General features: G+C 43.6%; 2 protein-coding genes across 2 annotated transcripts in view; both read left to right on the top strand.

Annotated features, from left to right (window-relative positions):
• arl13a (ADP-ribosylation factor-like 13A) overlaps positions 1–5,732 on the top strand; it is a gene marked incomplete at both ends in the record, with an annotated part of 14,246 nt that extends 8,514 nt beyond the window's left edge. Inside the window, 9 exons of the mRNA XM_084331386.1 lie at positions 138–216; positions 316–422; positions 520–630; positions 728–838; positions 1,298–1,304; positions 1,401–1,531; positions 2,902–3,214; positions 3,338–3,481; positions 5,674–5,732. Of these exons, the coding sequence (XP_084187512.1) occupies positions 138–216; positions 316–422; positions 520–630; positions 728–838; positions 1,298–1,304; positions 1,401–1,531; positions 2,902–3,214; positions 3,338–3,481; positions 5,674–5,732 (1,062 nt within the window). The remainder of the gene's footprint in view (positions 1–137; positions 217–315; positions 423–519; positions 631–727; positions 839–1,297; positions 1,305–1,400; positions 1,532–2,901; positions 3,215–3,337; positions 3,482–5,673) is intronic.
• A 10,143-nt stretch (positions 5,733–15,875) lies between these two features.
• tmem35 (transmembrane protein 35) lies at positions 15,876–19,824 on the top strand (the record flags this gene model as incomplete). Its single annotated transcript, XM_084331385.1, has 2 exons — positions 15,876–16,047; positions 19,429–19,824. Exons 1-2 carry the CDS (start codon positions 15,928–15,930, stop codon positions 19,822–19,824), a joined length of 516 nt encoding a protein of 171 aa, XP_084187511.1. The 5' UTR covers positions 15,876–15,927.
• Between the last annotated feature and the right edge of the window lie 845 nt (positions 19,825–20,669).

Raw genomic sequence — 20,669 nt, 5'->3', positions numbered from 1 at the left:
CTCTCTCTCTCTCTCTCTCTCTCTCTCTCTCTCTCTCTCTCTCTCTCTCTCTCTCTCTCTCTCTCTCTCTCTCTCTCTCTCTCTCTCTCTCTCTCTCTCTCTCTCTCTCTCTGAACCCCATGTTCTCTGTCTCTCAGGAAGCAGGTCTGAACTCCATGTGCTCTGTCTCTCAGGAAGCAGGTCTGAACTCCATGTTCTCTGTCTCTCAGGAAGCAGGTCTGAACTCCATGTTCTCTGTCTCTCAGGAAGCAGGTCTGAACTCCATGTTCTCTGTCTCTCAGCAGGTCTGAACCCCATGTTCTCTCTGTCTCTCAGCAGGTCTGAACTCCATGTTCTCTGTCTCTCAGGAAGCAGGTCTGAACTCCATGTTCTCTGTCTCTCAGGAAGCAGGTCTGAACTCCATGTTCTCTGTCTCTCAGCAGGTCTGAACTCCATGTTCTCTGTCTCTCAGGAAGCAGGTCTGAACTCCATGTTCTCTGTCTCTCAGCAGGTCTGAACTCCATGTTCTCTGTCTCTCAGGAAGCAGGTCTGAACTCCATGTTCTCTGTCTCTCAGGAAGCAGGTCTGAACTCCATGTTCTCTGTCTCTCAGGAAGCAGGTCTGAACTCCATGTTCTCCGTCTCTCAGCAGGTCTGAACTCCATGTTCTCTGTCTCTCAGCAGGTCTGAACCCCATGTTCTCTGTCTCTCAGGAAGCAGGTCTGAACTCCATGTTCTCTGTCTCTCAGGAAGCAGGTCTGAACTCCATGTTCTCTGTCTCTCAGGAAGCAGGTCTGAACTCCATGTTCTCTGTCTCTCAGGAAGCAGGTCTGAACCCCATGTTCTCTGTCTCTCAGCAGGTCTGAACCCCATGTTCTCTGTCTCTCAGCAGGTCTGAACCCCATGTTCTCTGTCTCTCAGCAGGTCTGAACTCCATGTTCTCTGTCTCTCAGCAGGTCTGAACCCCATGTTCTCTGTCTCTCAGCAGGTCTGAACCCCATGTTCTCTGTCTCTCAGCAGGTCTGAACTCCATGTTCTCTGTCTCTCAGCAGGTCTGAACCCCATGTTCTCTGTCTCTCAGCAGGTCTGAACCCCATGTTCTCTGTCTCTCAGCAGGTCTGAACCCCATGTTCTCTCTGTCTCTCAGCAGGTCTGAACTCCATGTTCTCTGTCTCTCAGGAAGCAGGTCTGAACCCCATGTTCTCTCTGTCTCTCAGCAGGTCTGAACTCCATGTTCTCTGTCTCTCAGGAAGCAGGTCTGAACCCCATGTTCTCTCTGTCTCTCAGCAGGTCTGAACCCCATGTTCTCTGTCTCTCAGGAAGCAGGTCTGAACTCCATGTTCTCTGTCTCTCAGCAGGTCTGAACTCCATGTTCTCTGTCTCTCAGCAGGTCTGAACTCCATGTTCTCTGTCTCTCAGCAGGTCTGAACCCCATGTTCTCTGTGTCTCTCAGCAGGTCTGAACTCCGCCAGGTCCACCAGCCCAAGGAGAGGGAGAAGAAGGACAAGAAGGCCGGAAGTAAACTGCAGCCCATCAGAGACATCCTGCAGAAGGTACTGAAGACGTCACACCAGTTCCAAGTTTCAAGTTTCTTTATTAATTGTCGTACAAAAATACTTTTATATAAAATGCTTCTTTCTCTTTTGCTCCAGAGATTGTGCTATAGATAAAAATAGACAAGTATAAAAATAAGTATAATATAAGTATAAAATAGAAGTCAAGACAAGTACGTAGACAAAAGAGTTCAATGTACATATAATATATATATATATATATTATACAATGCAGAGTAGAAAAGTAACTGAGTTACAATACAATATACAGTATACAGTATTCATACTGCTCATGAACCATCTCCATTTTTAATCAAGTGCACGTTTCAGGATGTAGACTAATACGTTTCAGGATGTAGACTAATACGTTTCAGGCGTAGACTAATACGTTTCAGGCATAGACTAATACGTTTCAGGCATAGACGTTTCAGGATGTAGACTAATATGAATGAATGAATGATTTTATTTCTGTCTTTTTTTTTCCAAAGTATATTAGTAGTAGAACTTCCAATAATTTTTTTTTAATAAAATTACCGAAAAGGTGTAGGCTGAAGCCGAGGCTTACAATTGCCTACCCTTTTTACATTACATTACACTATTTACACACACAAAAATTAAATACAAAAAAGAAACACAATTCAGTATATCATTTAGCAAAGGTTACAAACGTTTCATAGTTTTATGTACAAAACGTATACACATTTATTTATGTTTTATTTCTTTTTTAAATACTTTTTCTTTATATATATATATATATTCTTTTTTCTTTTTCCCTTTGTCACTATTTGTCACTAATACGTTTCAGGACGTAGATTCGGCCGTGTTCACATCTGAAAGTCCACGGATAGTCTTTCTGGTGGACCAAATGTGAGAATGATACATTGTTTGATTTTGGTTTGCGTTCACACTGCCCTTTTTTGAGCTAACCTAATTTGTAGTTGAGTTGAGAGCGAGAGAGAGAGTGAGAGAGAGAGAGAGAGAGCGATACTGTCATTACGCGCGCGGCGCAAGTCTAGAGAGGAGAGACTTGTCTACAACTGCCCTACACTGTAATCATAGTCTGACGACGGAGCGCACACTGCAATGCACTGTAGGCTACTTTGCTTCCTAGATTAGGTACTATATATATATAGTTCGATTGCGTTCACACCAACAGCAAAACGCACCGTGCTCCACTTTGAAACGGACCGAGTCCCAACTTTTCAAGAGGACCGTGGTTCGGTTGTGTTTGGTCCTCACAATAGTTTGGTTTGTGTTCACACACCTCTCTAAACGAAACAGACTATCGATTTAAAGGGACCATGGTTCACTTAAAACGGACCAAGCAGGGTAGGTGTGTGAACGCGCCCTGATGCGTCTCTGTTCCACAGGAGAACTCCCTGCAGAAGAAGCTGAAGAAGAAGAAGAAGCAGGTGAAGATCCAGGAGGCTGAGGAGGAAGAGGGGGAGCGGGGGCGGGGACAGGAGGAGGAAGAGGGGGAGCGGGGGCGGGGACAGGAGGCGGAGGAGGAGGAGGGTGAAGGAGGGGAGCAGGAGCCCCCTGGTGGACAGAAGGAGCGAGCCAGCAGCACTCTGATGATCCCTCCCAAGGTCAAGAAGGTCAAGAAGAAACGCAAAGCGAAGCAGAAGGAGGAAAGCCTGGACGAGTCGGAACCACCTGCCGACGAGGACCAAGCATCCAATGGTGGTTATTATTATTATTATTATTATTATTATGATGAATACCTTCACTCATACTTTCATTCATGTATCTATGTATTTAACTGCATGTAGTTACCATCTCCCGTCTCTGTCGTCTCACGCCTAGCTCCGGGGGAAGAGAAGAAGGAGAAGAAGAAGAAAAAAAAGAAGAAGACGAAAGTGGTGAAGGTGACGAGGAAGAACAAGATCAATACGGAGGAGGAGCCTGAAGGAGGTCACTCCCAGCCCGTCGACCTCTCTGCGACCTTTGGTGAGCGCCGGACACTTGTTTCATCTTCCACGTCAAATGTAAACACAGCCTGTTGTGGACTCTGTGGTGACTGACGGGTGACAGAAAGGGTGGCTGGTATTACCTTATCTATGGTGCCCACCCTCTCTGCCTAAGTGCCCTTGAGCAAGGCACTGCTCCAGGGGTGCTGCAGTGCGGTCAACCCTGCACTCTGACCTTTCTGATGAAATGCACATGTGTGGTGGACTGTGTGTAACTAGGAGGGATATGAGGACTGTGTGTAACTAGGAGAGATATGAGGACTGTGTGTAACTAGGAGGGATATGAGGACTGTGTGTAACTAGGAGGGATATGAGGACTGTGTGTAACTAGGAGGGATATGAGGACTGTGTGTAACTAGGAGGGATATGAGGACTGTGTGTAACTAGGAGGGATATGAGGACTGTGTGTAACTAGGAGGGATATGAGGACTGTGTGTAACTAGGAGGGATATGAGGACTGTGTGTAACTAGGAGGGATATGAGGACTGTGTGTAACTAGGAGGGACATGAGGACTGTGTGTAACTAGGAGGGATATGAGGACTGTGTGTAACTAGGAGGGATATGAGGACTGTGTGTAACTAGGAGGGATATGAGGACTGTGTGTAACTAGGAGGGATATGAGGACTGTGTGTGTGTAACTAGGAGGGATATGAGGACTGCGTGTAACTAGGAGGGATATGAGGACTGTGTGTAACTAGGAGGGATATGAGGACTGTGTGTAACTAGGAGGGATATGAGGACTGTGTGTGTAACTAGGAGGGATATGAGGACTGTGTGTAACTAGGAGGGATATGAGGACTGTGTGTAACTAGGAGGGATATGAGGACTGTGTGTAACTAGGAGGGATATGAGGACTGTGTGTAACTAGGAGGGATATGAGGACTGTGTGTGTGTAACTAGGAGGGATATGAGGACTGTGTGTAACTAGGAGAGATATGAGGACTGTGTGTAACTAGGAGGGATATGAGGACTGTGTGTAACTAGGAGGGATATGAGGACTGTGTGTAACTAGGAGGGATATGAGGACTGTGTGTAACTAGGAGGGATATGAGGACTGTGTGTAACTAGGAGGGATATGAGGACTGTGTGTAACTAGGAGGGATATGAGGACTGTGTGTAACTAGGAGGGATATGAGGACTGTGTGTGTAACTAGGAGGGATATGAGGACTGTGTGTAACTAGGAGGGATATGAGGACTGTGTGTAACTAGGAGGGATATGAGGACTGTGTGTAACTAGGAGGGATATGAGGACTGTATGTGTGTAACTAGGAGGGATATGAGGACTGTGTGTGTAACTAGGAGGGATATGAGGACTGTATGTAACTAGGAGGGATATGAGGACTGTGTGTAACTAGGAGGGATATGAGGACTGTGTGTAACTAGGAGGGATATGAGGACTGTGTGTAACTAGGAGGGATATGAGGACTGTGTGTAACTAGGAGGGATATGAGGACTGTGTGTAACTAGGAGGGATATGAGGACTGTGTGTAACTAGGAGGGATATGAGGACTGTGTGTAACTAGGAGGGATATGATGACTGTGTGTAACTAGGAGGGATATGAGGACTGTGTGTAACTAGGAGAGATATGAGGACTGTGTGTAACTAGGAGGGATATGAGGACTGTATGTAACTAGGAGGGATATGAGGACTGTGTGTAACTAGGAGGGATATGAGGACTGTGTGTAACTAGGAGGGATATGAGGACTGTGTGTAACTAGGAGGGATATGAGGACTGTGTGTAACTAGGAGGGATATGAGGACTGTGTGTAACTAGGAGGGATATGAGGACTGTGTGTGTGTAACTAGGAGGGATATGAGGACTGTGTGTGTGTGTGTGTGTGTGTGTGTGTGTGTAACTAGGAGGGATATGAGGACTGTGTGTGTGTGTGTGTAACTAGGAGGGATATGAGGACTGTGTGTATGTGTAACTAGGATGGATATGAGGACTGTGTGTATATGTGTAACTGTATGTGTACACACAAGACACATTTAAATTGCCTTGTGTACATTGACAATAGAATAATCTTCATCTTCATCACTTTTTAAAAACACATCCCTGTCTCTTGACAGATCTCTTTAAAACACATCCCTGTTTCCTGACAGATCTATTTAAAACACATCCCTGTCTCCTGACAGATCTCTTTAAAACACATCCCTGTTTCCTGACAGATCTCTACCGGAAAGCCATCCAGGCTCTGAAGCAGCGTCAGGATCACCAGGGCCAATGAGAGAGAGTTGGAGGCGGAGCCCCGGGTCCTGCTGGGTGGGGGCAGCGCACTGACGGTCTACGGTCACGCCGGCACACTTCAGTGACCGCTCCACTGCCGGTCATCAGCAGCACATCGATGGTTAACGACCACGCTGGGACACTTCAGAGAGAGAGAGAGAGACAGAGACAGAGGGAGAGAGAGAGAAAGGCCGCCATAGGCAGACCTGGCTCCCAAGAGAAGACAGACTATGCACCCACTGCACACAAGAAGAGGTGGAAACCGAGCTCCACTTCTTAACAACCTGCCCTCTATACCAAGACATCAGAGACATATACTTCCCACAAATTGCAAACACCCAAAAGAGTGTTTAGATTCAATGAAAACATGGAAAATAACTCAAAACTCCCATAACCTACTGGGAGAAATACAACAATGTGCAAACACAGCAGCAAGATTTGTGAGCTGCTGTGACAAGAAAAGGACATCCAACGGAATACAACCACCATAAAGACTGTCAATGAATGAATGAATGAATGAATGAATGAATGAATGAATGAATCAAAACTTTATTTAACAGATTGCAGAATGGGTACAATACAGTACGGCTCAATACACACAATTGTTAAGGGGATGCAGACCAGAGAAAGACGTTTGTCTTGTTTACATCAGGGTCCCCCATTTTCAATTCATAGTGATTCCTTCTGTGAGAGAGAGAGAGAGAGAGAGAGAGAGAGAGAGAGAGAGAGAGAGAGAGACACACAGAGAGACACAGAGAGACAGACACAGACACTAGAGGGGTAACTCCCTGCTCCCAGTGACAAAGGCACTAGCTTAGCACAATGAATGTAAGCAGATGATAAGTGGCTAGCCAATACTAATACCTCTCCTGGAGTTGTAAGCTAGGCTAGAGTGTCTGCCCTGCTACCCATTCATATACCTACCTACCTGCACTATGACCTCATACCTACCTACCTGAACCTTTGGATTGCATGGAAATTCCATTGTGTATTGAAGGGCTATTTTTTTTAACAAGTGACAGGTGTTTCTTTGTTTGATCCATGTGTTTATTTACTGGGAAAAAAGGGGATATAACTTTTTTTTTTATGGTCCATTGATATTGTGACATTATTTTAGATTTGTATTAGAAATAAATGACAAAGAAAAGGGTACAAACATTGACTTGTATACTTGGCCAAATAAAGAGAGATTTATTTTTATGTTACTTTAATTGTAAGGGAAACCAACGTGTTGGTGTTTTATAATATAATGACTCTGACATATTATGCTTTGAAACATGTCAGACCCGAGTTTTCCAGAAAGAAATATTCTTCTCTCACTTCTCACATGTGTCTCACACATTATCTTTAAATGCACTAGACCACGATAATTCAATTGCAAGCAAATGTTATTTTAAAGACAATGACACTATTGTATATGTGCAATGTTTTCTCAGTGTTAGCACGATCACATGCATAACATTTATCCATTTAGCTGACTCTCCTATCTAAGGCAACGTGCAAAATGTGTACAACAAGTCAGCAAGAGGGCCCATTTATACCAGATTAACAATTCAAATATAGTAAAAATTCTGACCATAACTAACTAGGGATTGAATTAAATGACGGAGAACCAGTTTAAAAAGAGGTATACGATTGTGTTTTTCATGAGGCAGGGATGAAGGGCTTTGACAATCACCGGCTGTTTACATAGATTCTTATTTATTTACTTTATTATCGTGGGTACATATATTTAAATGTATAAAGAATAGTGCATTTAAGTGTAGATATGTGGATGTATGTATATATATATATTGTGACTTAGAAAATATGTATATTCACAATTACTGAGTAGTAGAGAAGGGGTTAAAGGATTAAATATGTTTTTACTTCTTCCTACTCCTTTTTGGACATGTAAAGTGGTATTTTCTTTTCTTTTTTTCTTTTCTTTTCTCTACAGTAAACTGAAAATACATTTCCTGGTATCCCTCCCCACTTTATCCAATCAGGAGAGAGAGCTCCACACTGCAAAAATGATCTGATAAATAAGATAAGAAATAAAATAAGAAGTAGCAGTAAAAATAGTTTTAAGCAAATGTGTCCTTGAAACATATACAATAATCTACCAGTGCAGTAAGGGAATTTGGCTCTGCAAGATTTCTTGAAATAAGTAAAAATATCTCCTGATTGGATAAATGCATTTTGTGTTTACTGCAGAGTGGAAGTTATACTGAGAGACCCATGCATGATACTGACCAAACACTCTATATTAGGGATGTCCGATATTATCGGCCGATATTGGCATTCAAATATAATATCAGAAATGATCGGTATCGGTTTAACCTTCATGCATCCCTGGGACAAAAAATAGAATAAAATAGATAATTTACATACTGTACTTGGGATAACCTTGTCTTGATTTATTGCATATCCCCTGAAATTAAGCCAGGCAGTTTTTCTGGGGCAAAAGATGAAGTCTGCATTTTTTTTTTTTTTTTTAATCCTATAGTTTGCCCTGCAAAAAAACACTGCACAAAGTGTACCCTTGGGACGAAAAACGTCCCAATTGACTTCAATGTTAAACAGGTTAAAACAAGTTTTTTGAAAACGACGCCATTGCAGATTGAATTTTAACCTTCGTGCAGCCCACTAAAACACTGCACGTTGTGTACCCTTTGGGACGTTTTATGTCCCATGTACTTTACATGTAATATATATATATATATATATATTTACTTATGAATTTCTTTAAAAAAAAAATTATGAATACCATTATTAACTTCAGTCCTCAACATACATATAAAATATTCATTCATTTTCAGGATTTTAACCCCTTAAATACCAGTTTGTGTGATTGGTGCATGGCTTATTTTCAAGACAAAAAACACTAAGGGCATGGCTCCTCCAGCCTCTTCTTCCATAAGAAATTTGGCGAGGGCTTCAGCAGCTGTGTATGTACGTGCTCTTCTCATCTTGTCAATAGCAGTAATGACAGCGAACAGACTATTACAATTGATATGGGTGTACCTTCGATAGCACCTGTGTAAACAAAGTAGCCCCCCTCCCCACCATTGTTTTGGGTCACTTTGGGTGCAAGGCGTTGATCTCTGTGCATGATGGCACACACACACACACGCACACACACACAGTGCATGTGAAGGGTCACTTTGGGTGCAAGGCTTTGATCTCTGTGCATGATGGCACACACACACACACACGCACACACACACACAGTGCATGTGAATGGCACACACACACACACACACACACTGTAGACACACACACACACACGACTTCATCCACCTGAGACAATTTAGCAGTATCGGATTTCACAAAAGGACTGCATTGTAATGTGTGGCTGCAAAATGAGCCATTTTCACATAATGGCTGCAAATTACCACATGCATGCACATTAATTTCTCAACATGCATGCACACCACGCTAAGACCTTCATAAAACATTCTCAAATCATTTGAGATGAAATTTTTTTTTTAACTGCATTTCAGGATACAAGCAGTAAACACACTAGCTGTGGCCACCGGAAATAGATGATGCAATGCGGCCATCTTGAAAAAAAATTGTAAGCATGCATATGTAAATGCCCTTAAAGGCACCTAGATGAAAAAATTATAAAAAAAATTTAAATAAAAAGAAATTACAAATATATATATATATTTTTTTTTCATTTATTTAACCTTTATTTACCCAGGCAAGCAAGTAAGAACAAATTCTTATTTTATAAATTGTCAAAAGTATGCATAATGGTGTGTTAATTCCACGACAAGATATATGTAATGTTAATTACCTGAAATCATTCAGTTTTTTGGGGGGGCAAACCCTGCATATATCGGTATCGGTTGATATCGGAAATTAAGAGTTGGACAATATCAGTATATCGGATATCGGTAAAAAAGCCAATATCGAACATCCCTACTCTATATCAGTGATGGCTGTTATACACATTTTAGAGCTATATTTAACACTTATTTGAACAAATAATTGCCACTTACAGCACCTTTAATGTTGTTTATTTGTTCTAACTATCTTGGTTTGTTGTTTCTTTTTATAAAAAACCTTTTTTTTGTATGTATGTATTTGAGTTTTTCCACATAAAAAAATAAAATAAATAAAATAAAGATTTAATTGAATTCGAATTCAATTAATGAGAATTGGGGCACGGGACGCGTGAATATTTCCCCTAACGGGGTTGCACTTCCGCGTTCGGTTTGCGCAATCTGATTGGCCACTGACGTTTCTGGTCATGTGACATGTGCGCCAATCGTGTGACGCCTGTTTCTATCACCGGTTAAGCTTAGGCACTCTTTCGAAGTTGGTTAAGGTTAGAGTTTGTCTTAGAGCAGGGCGATAGAACACCAGCCCTGATTCCAAACTCTAACCTTAACCAACTTCGAAAGAGTTGCCTTAACTTGCCTATGATTTTGATCTGTTTTGTTCTTATGGACTGAATATGTCATTTGTATTTTATGGTTGAAAATTGTGATATCTAACTTATGAATATTGAGTGAGCTTTTATTCACTGTTTTGTTTGTTGTGATGTTTTCTTGTGAGTACTTCAATGTTTGTGGTTTTATATTATATATATATTTTACTTTTTTTGTGTGTGTTTGTATTTTTAATGTTTGGACCCCAGGAAGAGTAGTCATTTTGGTGTAGACTAATGGGGTTCCACAATAAAACAAAAACAAAAACAAACAAAAAAAAGCGATAAACTAGGCGTTAGGTAGTTTGCAGGCTGTTAGAGGCGGAAATGGGCAAAGACACAGAGGTCACGCGATTGGCGCACACGTCACATGACCAGAAACGTCAGTGGCCAATCAGATCGCGCAAACCGAACGCGGAAGTGCAACCCCGTTGAATGAATGAATGAATGAAAACTTTATTTAACAGATTGCAGAATGGGTACAATACAGTACGGCTCAATACACACAATTGTTAAGGGGATGCAGACCTTAGAAAGACGTTTGTCTTGTTTACATCAGGGTCCCCCATTTTCAATTCATATAGACATTTATGACATACACAACATACATGACATTTATGGCATAGGGACATATAGGTATTTAGTACTGATACATTTGTGACATAAACGGTATTCAAATATACAGTACTATTACCCCTAGATCCTGACAGAGTATATACATATGATGGGGAGGGGACTGTACATTAGGAGGGGGTGGGTGGGAGAGAAATATACATACGGCGGGGAGGGAATATATACATGCAGTGGGGAGGAGACTGTCTATTAGGAGGTGGTGGGGGTTTTGGGCATTTACGGTGGCCAGTTTCAAATTGCAGCCTCCCATAGGTGCTCTTTAAGAGCGGTTTTGAATGTGGGTAGGGATTCACATTCCTTTACAGCTTTGGGTAGGGCGTTCCACATTGATGTGGCATAATTGCGAAACGTGTTTAGTCCCTTGTTTGAGCCGAATCTGGGTTTAACATGATTTGTTGAGCTTCCTCTGGTGTAGTGGTTGTGGTATTCACAGACCTTTGGGAAGTATTTTGACATGTACATGAGTACCTTAGTCGTATAGTGTATCTTGTAGACCAGGCCCATTGCAAGTTGCTGTACTCTGTCGTCTACTCTAAGCCATCCTAGGTTGTCAAAGTGGGCAGGGGTGCGGTGGGTTCTGGGGGTAAGGTCAAGTAGTAGTCTGACCATTTTTTTTGTGATGTTTGTAATCTTGTTTTAAGCGCCTTTGAGGTGCTTTGGTACCATGAGGTATTCTAAGGTCAGGATTCTAACCTGACCTTCCACATTTGCGTGGGCAGGTTTAACCACGGCTGAATCTTAACACCATCTTGTGTGGACGTTTTTTTTCCACCCCTAGTATGGAAGTTAACAAGGGCTAAATCTTAACACCATCTTGTGTGGTCGTTTTTTTTTTTTCACCTCTAGTATGGAAGTTAACTGATGTAAAACTGATGAGCAGATGAAAATAAATATTGAAACATCAAATCAGCAGACAGGGAGTTTGAGTTATCATTAAAGTCAAACGCAACTTTATTTGCTGCAAGGTTCCATTGTTAAGAAAATATGAATTTAATGTATTTTTAACATTAAGGGACAAGGGACGACAATCGACATTATTTAGCCTCTACATTACACGTAGAGGAAGATGGAATACAGCAGGACATAAGATGCTCACTAAAACCATGATATTCTGAATTTTCAACATTTTATTATTTTTCTTCTGTAAGTACATGGATCGATCACAAAACAGAGGGTTAGCAAATGGCAAGATTGTGGCACAATGTGTCAAGTGCACGGTGAAGAAAAGTGACCAATCTAACTTCAAAATGTACGGCCACTGGCAATGCTCAATCTTGAGGCATTTTATACAATGGGCCGTTTCAGCCAAACAATCTGACTGGTCAAATAGGCGTTCCATAATAGTTCTTTGATAATTCCCATAGCAATGCTTTATGAAAAATGATATTAATTGCTAAGCAAACGAATAACCCGGGAACTCAAACTATTTCCTACAAGTCAATCAGCCACCCCACCCCCCCCCATCAGGCGACAACCCATGGGCATTAGCATATCTATTCCTTCTCTGTGGAATACTGAACCATAACCATAAACACACTGTAGCACCCACTCCACACACTTTATAGCACACACCCACTTTAAACAAACACACTGTAGCACCCACTCCCCACACTTTATATTTATTGATGAAGGATTGCACTACAACTCGTACACCTTACTGTAAATTGTACCTAAATTGTACCTCATCCCATTTCTGCTTTGCACTATATAGTACTGTACATTAGTACACTGCATAGTATTGTATATTATATGGTAACTCAGAACATTGTACATATGTCTATACCAAACACCGTGACCTCATTTTCTTCTTCTAAATTACATGCTATACTATGTTATTTGATACTATCTTGTCTAGCACAGTCTCTGGAGCGTAACAGTAAGAAGCATTTTGTATGAAAGTATTCTGTACTTCTGTATGACAACTATTAAAGAAACTTGAAACTTGAAACTGTAACTCTTCAAATGTTACAAGGTTAGCCAATATGAACTTCAAGCTTGTATAAACAAAAGAAATATGAACATTATTTATATATCACAGAGTAAACACAGGTGTAAGTAATAACATCAATTATGGTACCATTATGGCCGAAACTTAACCACTCCCACTACCTATAAATTAAACCACTCCCACTACCTATAAATTAAACCACTCCCACTACCTATAAATTAAACCACTCTCACTACCTATAAATTAAATCACTCTCACTACCTATAAATTAAACCACTCTCACTACCTATAAATTAAACCACTCTCACTACCTATAAATTAAACCACTCCCACTACCTATAAATTAAACCACTCTCACTACCTATAAATTAAACCACTCTCACTACCTATAAATTAAACCACTCTCACTACCTATAAATTAAACCACTCTCACTACCTATAAATTAAACCACTCTCACTACCTATAAATTAAACCACTCTCACTACCTATAAATTAAACCACTCCCACTACCTATAAATTAAACCACTCCCACTACCTATAAATTAAACCACTCCCACTACCTATAAATTAAACCACTCTCACTACCTATAAATTAAACCACTCCCACTACCTATAAATTAAACCACTCCCACTACCCATAAATTAAACCACTCCCACTACCTATAAATTAAACCACTCCCACTACCTATAAATTAAACCACTCTCACTACCTATAAATTAAACCACTCCCACTACCTATAAATTAAACCACTCTCACTACCTATAAATTAAACCACTCCCACTACCTATAAATTAAACCACTCCCACTACCTATAATCAAACCTGGGATCAAGAATATACCTAGTGCAAAGCATTAAATCCAAAATATATATTATTTATATATATATTTTTCCTGGGAGGAGCGGGAATCGAACCGCGAACCTTCCGATTACCAGACCTTCCGATTACTACTCTACCTCCTGAGCTACTCTTAAAATCCTGAGATGTTATTTTGAGGTCAAATTGGTGGTAGTGCATTTTCTCTTCTTTATAAAGGTATCCAACAGTTTGTCTTGTACACAAATAGCTTTCGTTTGTATTCACATTTCCAACGAAATAAACAAGTTTTCTATCGTTGTTCTATAATCTAGAAGATTTTTTTTGGGTGCAGATCCCTTTTCTCTTGCATTGTTTATATCTAATCTAAAGCCCCTCCCCCTCCTCCTGTCCTAGAGACCCCTCCCCCTCCAGTCCTAAAGCCCTCCGGCGTGCTGTGTAAAATAAATACAAATGTATTTAAAAAATGGATGTCTAGTAAACGTAGTGCTCTAGTCTAGCAAGCAGCTGATTCCAACATGTGTGACACATTAAGGACATTGCAATTCAGAGAAGGCAGAATCTTGTGATTTATCCAATGAGGAGAAGCAGGAAGAAGCTGAGATTCAGTCTTAAACTCACACCACTGTTATTGTCAGACTTGGCAGTTGGCTCCACTGGTTTATCTCTGACAGTGAGGTACAGCTGATGGTGAACTCCGACCACTGGTATGAAGCAGTCATACACCCCGGTGTCCGAGACGAGGACATTTCTCAGTTTGATGGAGAAGTTGCCCTTCCCGTATTCTTCTGGAAAATGGCTCGTCCTGTCCCTGAACTGCAGGTGCTGATCGGACAAGTCGGGTTTTGCGCTCAAGACGTCGTAGACATTCCGGTCGTCGTTGGTCCGCCAGAAGACCGTGACGTCCCCCAGCAGGGGATTACCGTCGTCACTGCTGGAGCAGGGCAAGATGACGTCCTGCCCTGTGAAGCCTGTGACTTTCTTTTGTGAAGAAACTGTGTCAGTCAAGAACAGCAACACAAAAACCCAATGGAAACTTGCTGTATAACGATCCATTTCTTATTTGATTTTGTTTTGAGCGTTTTCTTTAGCTCCGTTATACGTTATGATATACTGATATACGTTCATTTATATTTTCCTTTGTACAATATTATTATGCCATGCTCTTCTTCTTTTTTAGGGAAAATATTCACTCACGCGGGTCTAGATTCGCGTCGCCATTTTTTTGTCTTCTTCTTCTTCTTCTTCTTCTTCTTCTTCTTCTTCTTCTTCCATGAGTTAATGGCAGATCGCGACCACTGAAGGCGCATACCGCCACATACTGTACAATCCATTAAACCCCATAACACCCAAAACAAAACCCCTTCCCTAACATCACCACCCTCTCCAATCCTAATCTACGAGTCATTCATTGCCTCCTGTGGGCTGACTCTGGCTTTTTCTACACTCACCACCACCTTCCCCAACTCTCTTACTTGATCACTCACAACCACCTTCTTCCCTAACTTCCCTAACTCCCTTGATACTTGCCCCATTGTCAACCCCTTCATACCCATGTCTAGTACTGCTGCTTCAACTACTAACTTTAACCTCTCTGTCCTACTGCTAACCATCACTATTGTATTCACTACTCTTGTCACAAATGCCACTATCTCCAACTTCTCCCCCCACACCCTCTCTTTCTCCTCCTGTACTTCCTCTACTGACAAATGCCCTTTTCTAAACCCCTTATCCACACCTTGCTTCCCCTGATCCTCCTGCACTACCCTTACTGCCAAATGCCCTTCTCCTTCCTTACCTTGCTTTCCCTGTCCTACCTTCCTAACTGCCTCTGCATACGAAATCCTATCATCCCTTCTCACCTGCTGGACCACTACCTCTCGCTTCATCGCCTCACAACCCCAATACGCTACACTATGCTTCCCACCACAACTACAACACCTCGGCTCCACTCCCATGTCACACTCCCCATACTCATGCTCCCCACTACATCTACCACATCTCTGTCCCTTCCTACATGACCTAGCTATATGACCAAACTCCTGGCACCTGTAACATCTCAACGGTTTTGGCACAAACTCCCTAACCCTATATGCCAAAAACCCTAAAAATACTCTCTGACTAACCTCACCCTCAAACTGAATAACTATCGTCCCTGTCTCCTCCTTCTCTACACCTCTCTTCATCCTAACTACACTCTTAACTTTCCCATTACGTTTGTCGCTCCTCCAGAGGCTCCGCCCCCCCGCTCCTCCAGAGGCCCCGCTCCTCCAGAGGCCCCGCCCCCCCGGAGAGAGAGAGCGACAGACAGGCTGCAGCAGCGCGGCGGCGGCGGGACTCGATCAGCACCGACACAGACAGACAGACAGCACGGGAACATGGCCTCGCCGAGGACAGTAACCATCGTGGCTCTTTCCTTTGCTCTCGGCTTGTTCTTTGTCTTCATGGGGACCATCAAGCTCACGCCGAGACTCAGCAAGGACGCGTACAGTGAGATGGTGAGTGGCTTCTAATAAAGCGGAGAGATCTAGAGATCTATACAGAAGAGGAGGGGGGGGCATTGTTCTGTGTCGGACGCGACGCTCTCATCCCATAATAACGACGCTGACCTACATGTGGCTGCGAATGAATTAAAAGATGCCAGAAATTAATTTAATCAGCTAACTAACATGATCAGCCCACAAGATTGCTGAATGCAAGTCCGTCTCTCTATCGCAGAAGGCTTCCAACGCACCCTGTTGAATTTAATCAGACCTGCATTCATTGTCTATCATAATTACTATCTACAGATAAGCCCAAATGCGTGTTTTTAAGATATCATTTCATATAAACATTACAAGATATCAATTATATCGTTAATATAGGTATATACTGTATAGGCTACCGAGACACTTGACGAGATAACTGTCCATCATCAAGAGTCATTCAAGGAATGAATGAATGCAATCCATGATGCGTGAATCAATCCCTTTATCCACCATGGCTGCAAAATATAATAATAACCATCAGCTTATTTATTGAAGACTAACGACTATTATACGAGTTAATGTTTCAACCGGAGCGATATTATTATGTGCTGTTTAATTGCAGGCTAATAATAATATAAAAATAATTGACACAATGGCGGCGAGACACACATTCGAGCAGATTCTCTGTGATGATGATGCGCCTGTGTCTGCAGGTGCACGATGCTGGGTGGCTCTCATCATTCAAATGCCTTATGTACGCCATATGCATGTACAGTACACGTCATATACTGATACACCCTGTAAACAATCAACACCGAGAGCATTTAATTTTTTATTTTTGTTCATCGCAACCTTCATCTCTCCTATATATTGTCAGACGAGGCCTAATAAAACCGTGGGCCCGCAATTAAAGCGCCAGCCACAGATTTCTACGTCAAATGTATATACTCTCTTTTCTGGACTCTTTTTGTATCACAAACGGTACTGTATTTGCAAATCTGCTATGTCATAAATGTATATTATAGATGTAGCAGTACTGTCTATCTGAATCACTACCCACTTTCAAAAACACTCAAAAAACACCTACGGGAGACTGCAATTCGAAACTGGCCCCTACAAATGTCCTAACCTAGTTGTACAGTAAATGACCAAGTATGGCTTTGTCAGTATTCCAATGTACAGAGTACAATGTGTGTGTGTCCCCTACCCAACCCCCCCCCCCCCCCCCCCCCACCTCCAATGTACAGCCCCCACCCACCCAACCTCCTCCAATGTACAGTTTCTACGTCAAATGTATATACACTCTTTTTCTGGACACTTTTGTATCACAAACAGTACTGTATTTGCAAATCTGATATGTCATAAATGTATAGATGTAGCAGTACTGTCTATCTGTATGTCATGTATGTCATATATGTTATGATGAATTGAAAATGGGGGACCCTGATGTAAACAAGACGAAAGTCTTTCTCTGGTCTGCATCCCCTTAACAATTGTATGTATTGAGCTGTACTGTACTGTACTGTACCCATTCTGCAATCTGTTAATAAACTTTTCAATCAATCAATCAATCAATCAATCAGTTGTAGTATTAATATGTACAGTGATACAGGTGTAAAGACACTAAGGTAGTAGTAAGTCATACTGGCCAGCAGCGTAACTAGTAAGAGTAGGTAAGGGATATGTACAGATATAGATATAGTATCACATATGTAAAAATGATTCTATGCAGGTAGGTATGTACAGACAGATGTTGATAGATATACAGCACTTTTGTACATGCTATCATACTGAGTTATATGCAGGTGTATACGTAGGTATATAGAAGGATTCTATGCAGGTATATTCAGACAGATATGGATATATATATATGAGGCAAATATAAATATATACTACACAACGTTGTCTCCAAAACAAGCACTGGGGGGGCGACAGTGGCTCAAGAGGTAGGGCAGTCGTCTGGTAATCCGGAGGTTCCCGCTCCTCCCGGGCAGCGTGTCGAAGTGTCCTTGAGCAAGACACTTAACCCCTAATTGCGCCCGATGTGCAGGTTGGCACCTTGCATGGTCGCCTCCGCCGTCGGTGTGTGAGTGAAATGTGAGGGACAAATTGTAAAGCGCTTTGGATAAAAGCACTATATAAATCAAATCAAATGTATCTGTAAGGCCCGACAACACACGTTAATGTCCCCATGGGCCGGACACGTCTTCTTTAAACAAGCCAAGAAGAAACATCACAATAAATCAAGAACGAAACCAAAAACAGCATGAAGTCCAATTTTGAATAAATGCAACAATAAATGCACCATTTATAAGCATTTTATTGCCTTCCATTCTAGTGATTAATTAGAGAGAGGTTGTCTCGTGGGGATGCCCGGGAGGATGCGACCCTCTCTACGCCGCCCCCATACCTCAAGTGGATCCGTCATCAGCTCTATTTTCAATCTTTCAAAATGTTCTTGCTATTGCATGTACTTATTCGTGTTTCATTACACATAATATGCTTACCAACTGTCTCGCCTGTTTTATTGCAACACTACTATCACCGACATCTAACTATCACCGACATCTAAAAAGAAGGGAGACCCCCCCCCCCCCCCTTGAACGGCCCTTCTATAAGGTTTCTCTCCTCCACATTGCCTGTGGTGCTTTTTCCCCCCTATTGCTAGGTTTTAGTGAGTTTCTCCGAACCTTCGTGTCGTGGGGTACGTCTGGGAGTGTTGCATTTATTTTATTAAAATTGTCTGGACTTCACGGCGTTTTTTGTTTTGTTCTTGATTTATTGTGACGTTTCTTCTTTTAACTTGTTTAAAGAAGACGTGTCCGGCCCCCATGGGGACATTAACCCTTTCACTGCCACACGACAGAAGGTTAACCCTTTAACAAATTGTAAAGCGCTTTGGATAAAAGCACTATATAAATCAAATCAAATCAAAATGTATCTGTAAGGTCCGACAAAAACAACACACCTTAATGTCGCCGTGGGCCGGACACGTCTTATTTAACCCTTTCACTGCCACACGACAGAAGGTTAACCCTTTACTATCACACAACCGACGGCGATGCTCCATCATTAGCATCATTAGCTCCGCATCCGCGGAGCTAATGATGCTAATGATGGAGCATCGCCGTCGGTTGTGTGAGGGCTAACCTTCTGTATTGTCACAGTGAAAGGGTTAACCGGCTGCCGTGTGGCAGTGAAAGGGTTAAACAAAGGGTTAACCTTCTGTGTATTGTCGCAGACGGCGAAAGGGTTAACCGTTTGGTAGTGCGGCGGTGAAAGGGGTTAACGTGTGTCGTCTGACGTTGATGATTTTGATTTGAATGAATCGTTAATCCCAAGCGCCCCCCCCCCCCGCCCCCCCCCCCCGCCCCCTCTCTCCGCTCTCTCTCTCTCTCTCTCTCCACACAGAAACGGGCGTACAAGAGCTACGCCAAGGCCTTGCCGGGCCTGAAGCGGATCGGCGTCAGCTCGGTGCTCCTCCGCAAGATCATCGGCTCGCTGGAGGTGGGCTGCGGCGTGGTGCTGACGCTGGTGCCCGGCCGGCCCAAGGACGTGGCCAACTTCCTGCTGCTGCTGGTGATGCTGGCCGTGCTGTTCTTCCACCAGCTGGTGGGCGACCCCCTGAAGCGCTACGCCCACGCCCTGGTGTTCGGCATCCTGCTCACCTGCCGCCTGCTCATCGCGCGCCAGGCCGAGGACCAGCGGCCGCCGCCGGAGAGGGAGGGCGGGGAGGGGGGCGGGGCCGGGCGGGGAGAGGAGGGGCCGGTCAGCGAGCAGGACAAGAACAAGGTCAAGCTGTCCTAGAGAGGCCCCCCTCCCCCTCCTCCTCCTCCTGTCCTAAAGGCCCCCCTCCCCCTCCTCCTGTCCTAAAGGCCCCCCTCCTCGTCCAGTCCTAAAGACCCCCCTCCCCCTCCTCCTGTCCTAAAGGCCCCCCTCCCCCTCCTCCTCGTCCAGTCCTAAAGAACCCTCCCCCTCCTCCTGTCCTAAAGACCCCCTCCCCCTCCTCCTGTCCTAAAGGCCCCCCTCCCCCTCCCCCTCGTCCAGTCCTAAAGACCCCCCCTCCTCCTGTCCTGAAGACCCCCCCTCCCCCTCGTCCAGTCCTAAAGACCCCCCCCCTCCTCCTGTCCTAAAGGCCCCCCTCCCCCTCGTCCAGTCCTAAAGACCCCACCCCCCCTCCTCCTGTCCTAAAGACCCCCTCCTCCCCCTCCAGTCCTAAAGCCCCCCCCCCTCCACCTGTCCTAGAGACCCCTCCCCCTCCAGTCCTAAAGACCCCCTCCCCCTCCTCCTCGTCCAGTCCTAAAGACCCCCCCTCCTCCTGTCCTAAAGGCCCCCCTCGTCCAGTCCTAAAGCCCCTCCCCCTCCTCCTGTCCTAGAGACCCCTCCCCCTCCAGTCCTAAAGCCCCCCCTCCTCCTCCAGTCCTAAAGACCCCGTCCTCAGTCATAAAGCCCCCCTCCTCCTCCTTCAGTCATAAAGCCCCCGCCCCCCTCCTCCTTCAGTCCTAAAGGCCCTAGGCTCCTCCTCCTCCAGTCATAAAGCCCCCCCCCCTCCTCCTCCAGTCCTAAAGCCCCCCCCCCCCCCCTCCTCCTTCAGTCATAAAGCCCCCCCCCCCCCCCCCCCCCCTCCTCCAGTCCTAAAGCCCTCCGGGGGA

This window comes from Notolepis coatsorum (genome assembly GCF_963971535.1).
Source record: "Notolepis coatsorum genome assembly, chromosome: 16".
NCBI lineage: Eukaryota > Metazoa > Chordata > Actinopteri > Aulopiformes > Paralepididae > Notolepis > Notolepis coatsorum.
Note: the sequence above shows the minus strand (reverse complement) of the source record. Positions and strands in the feature narration are given on the sequence as shown.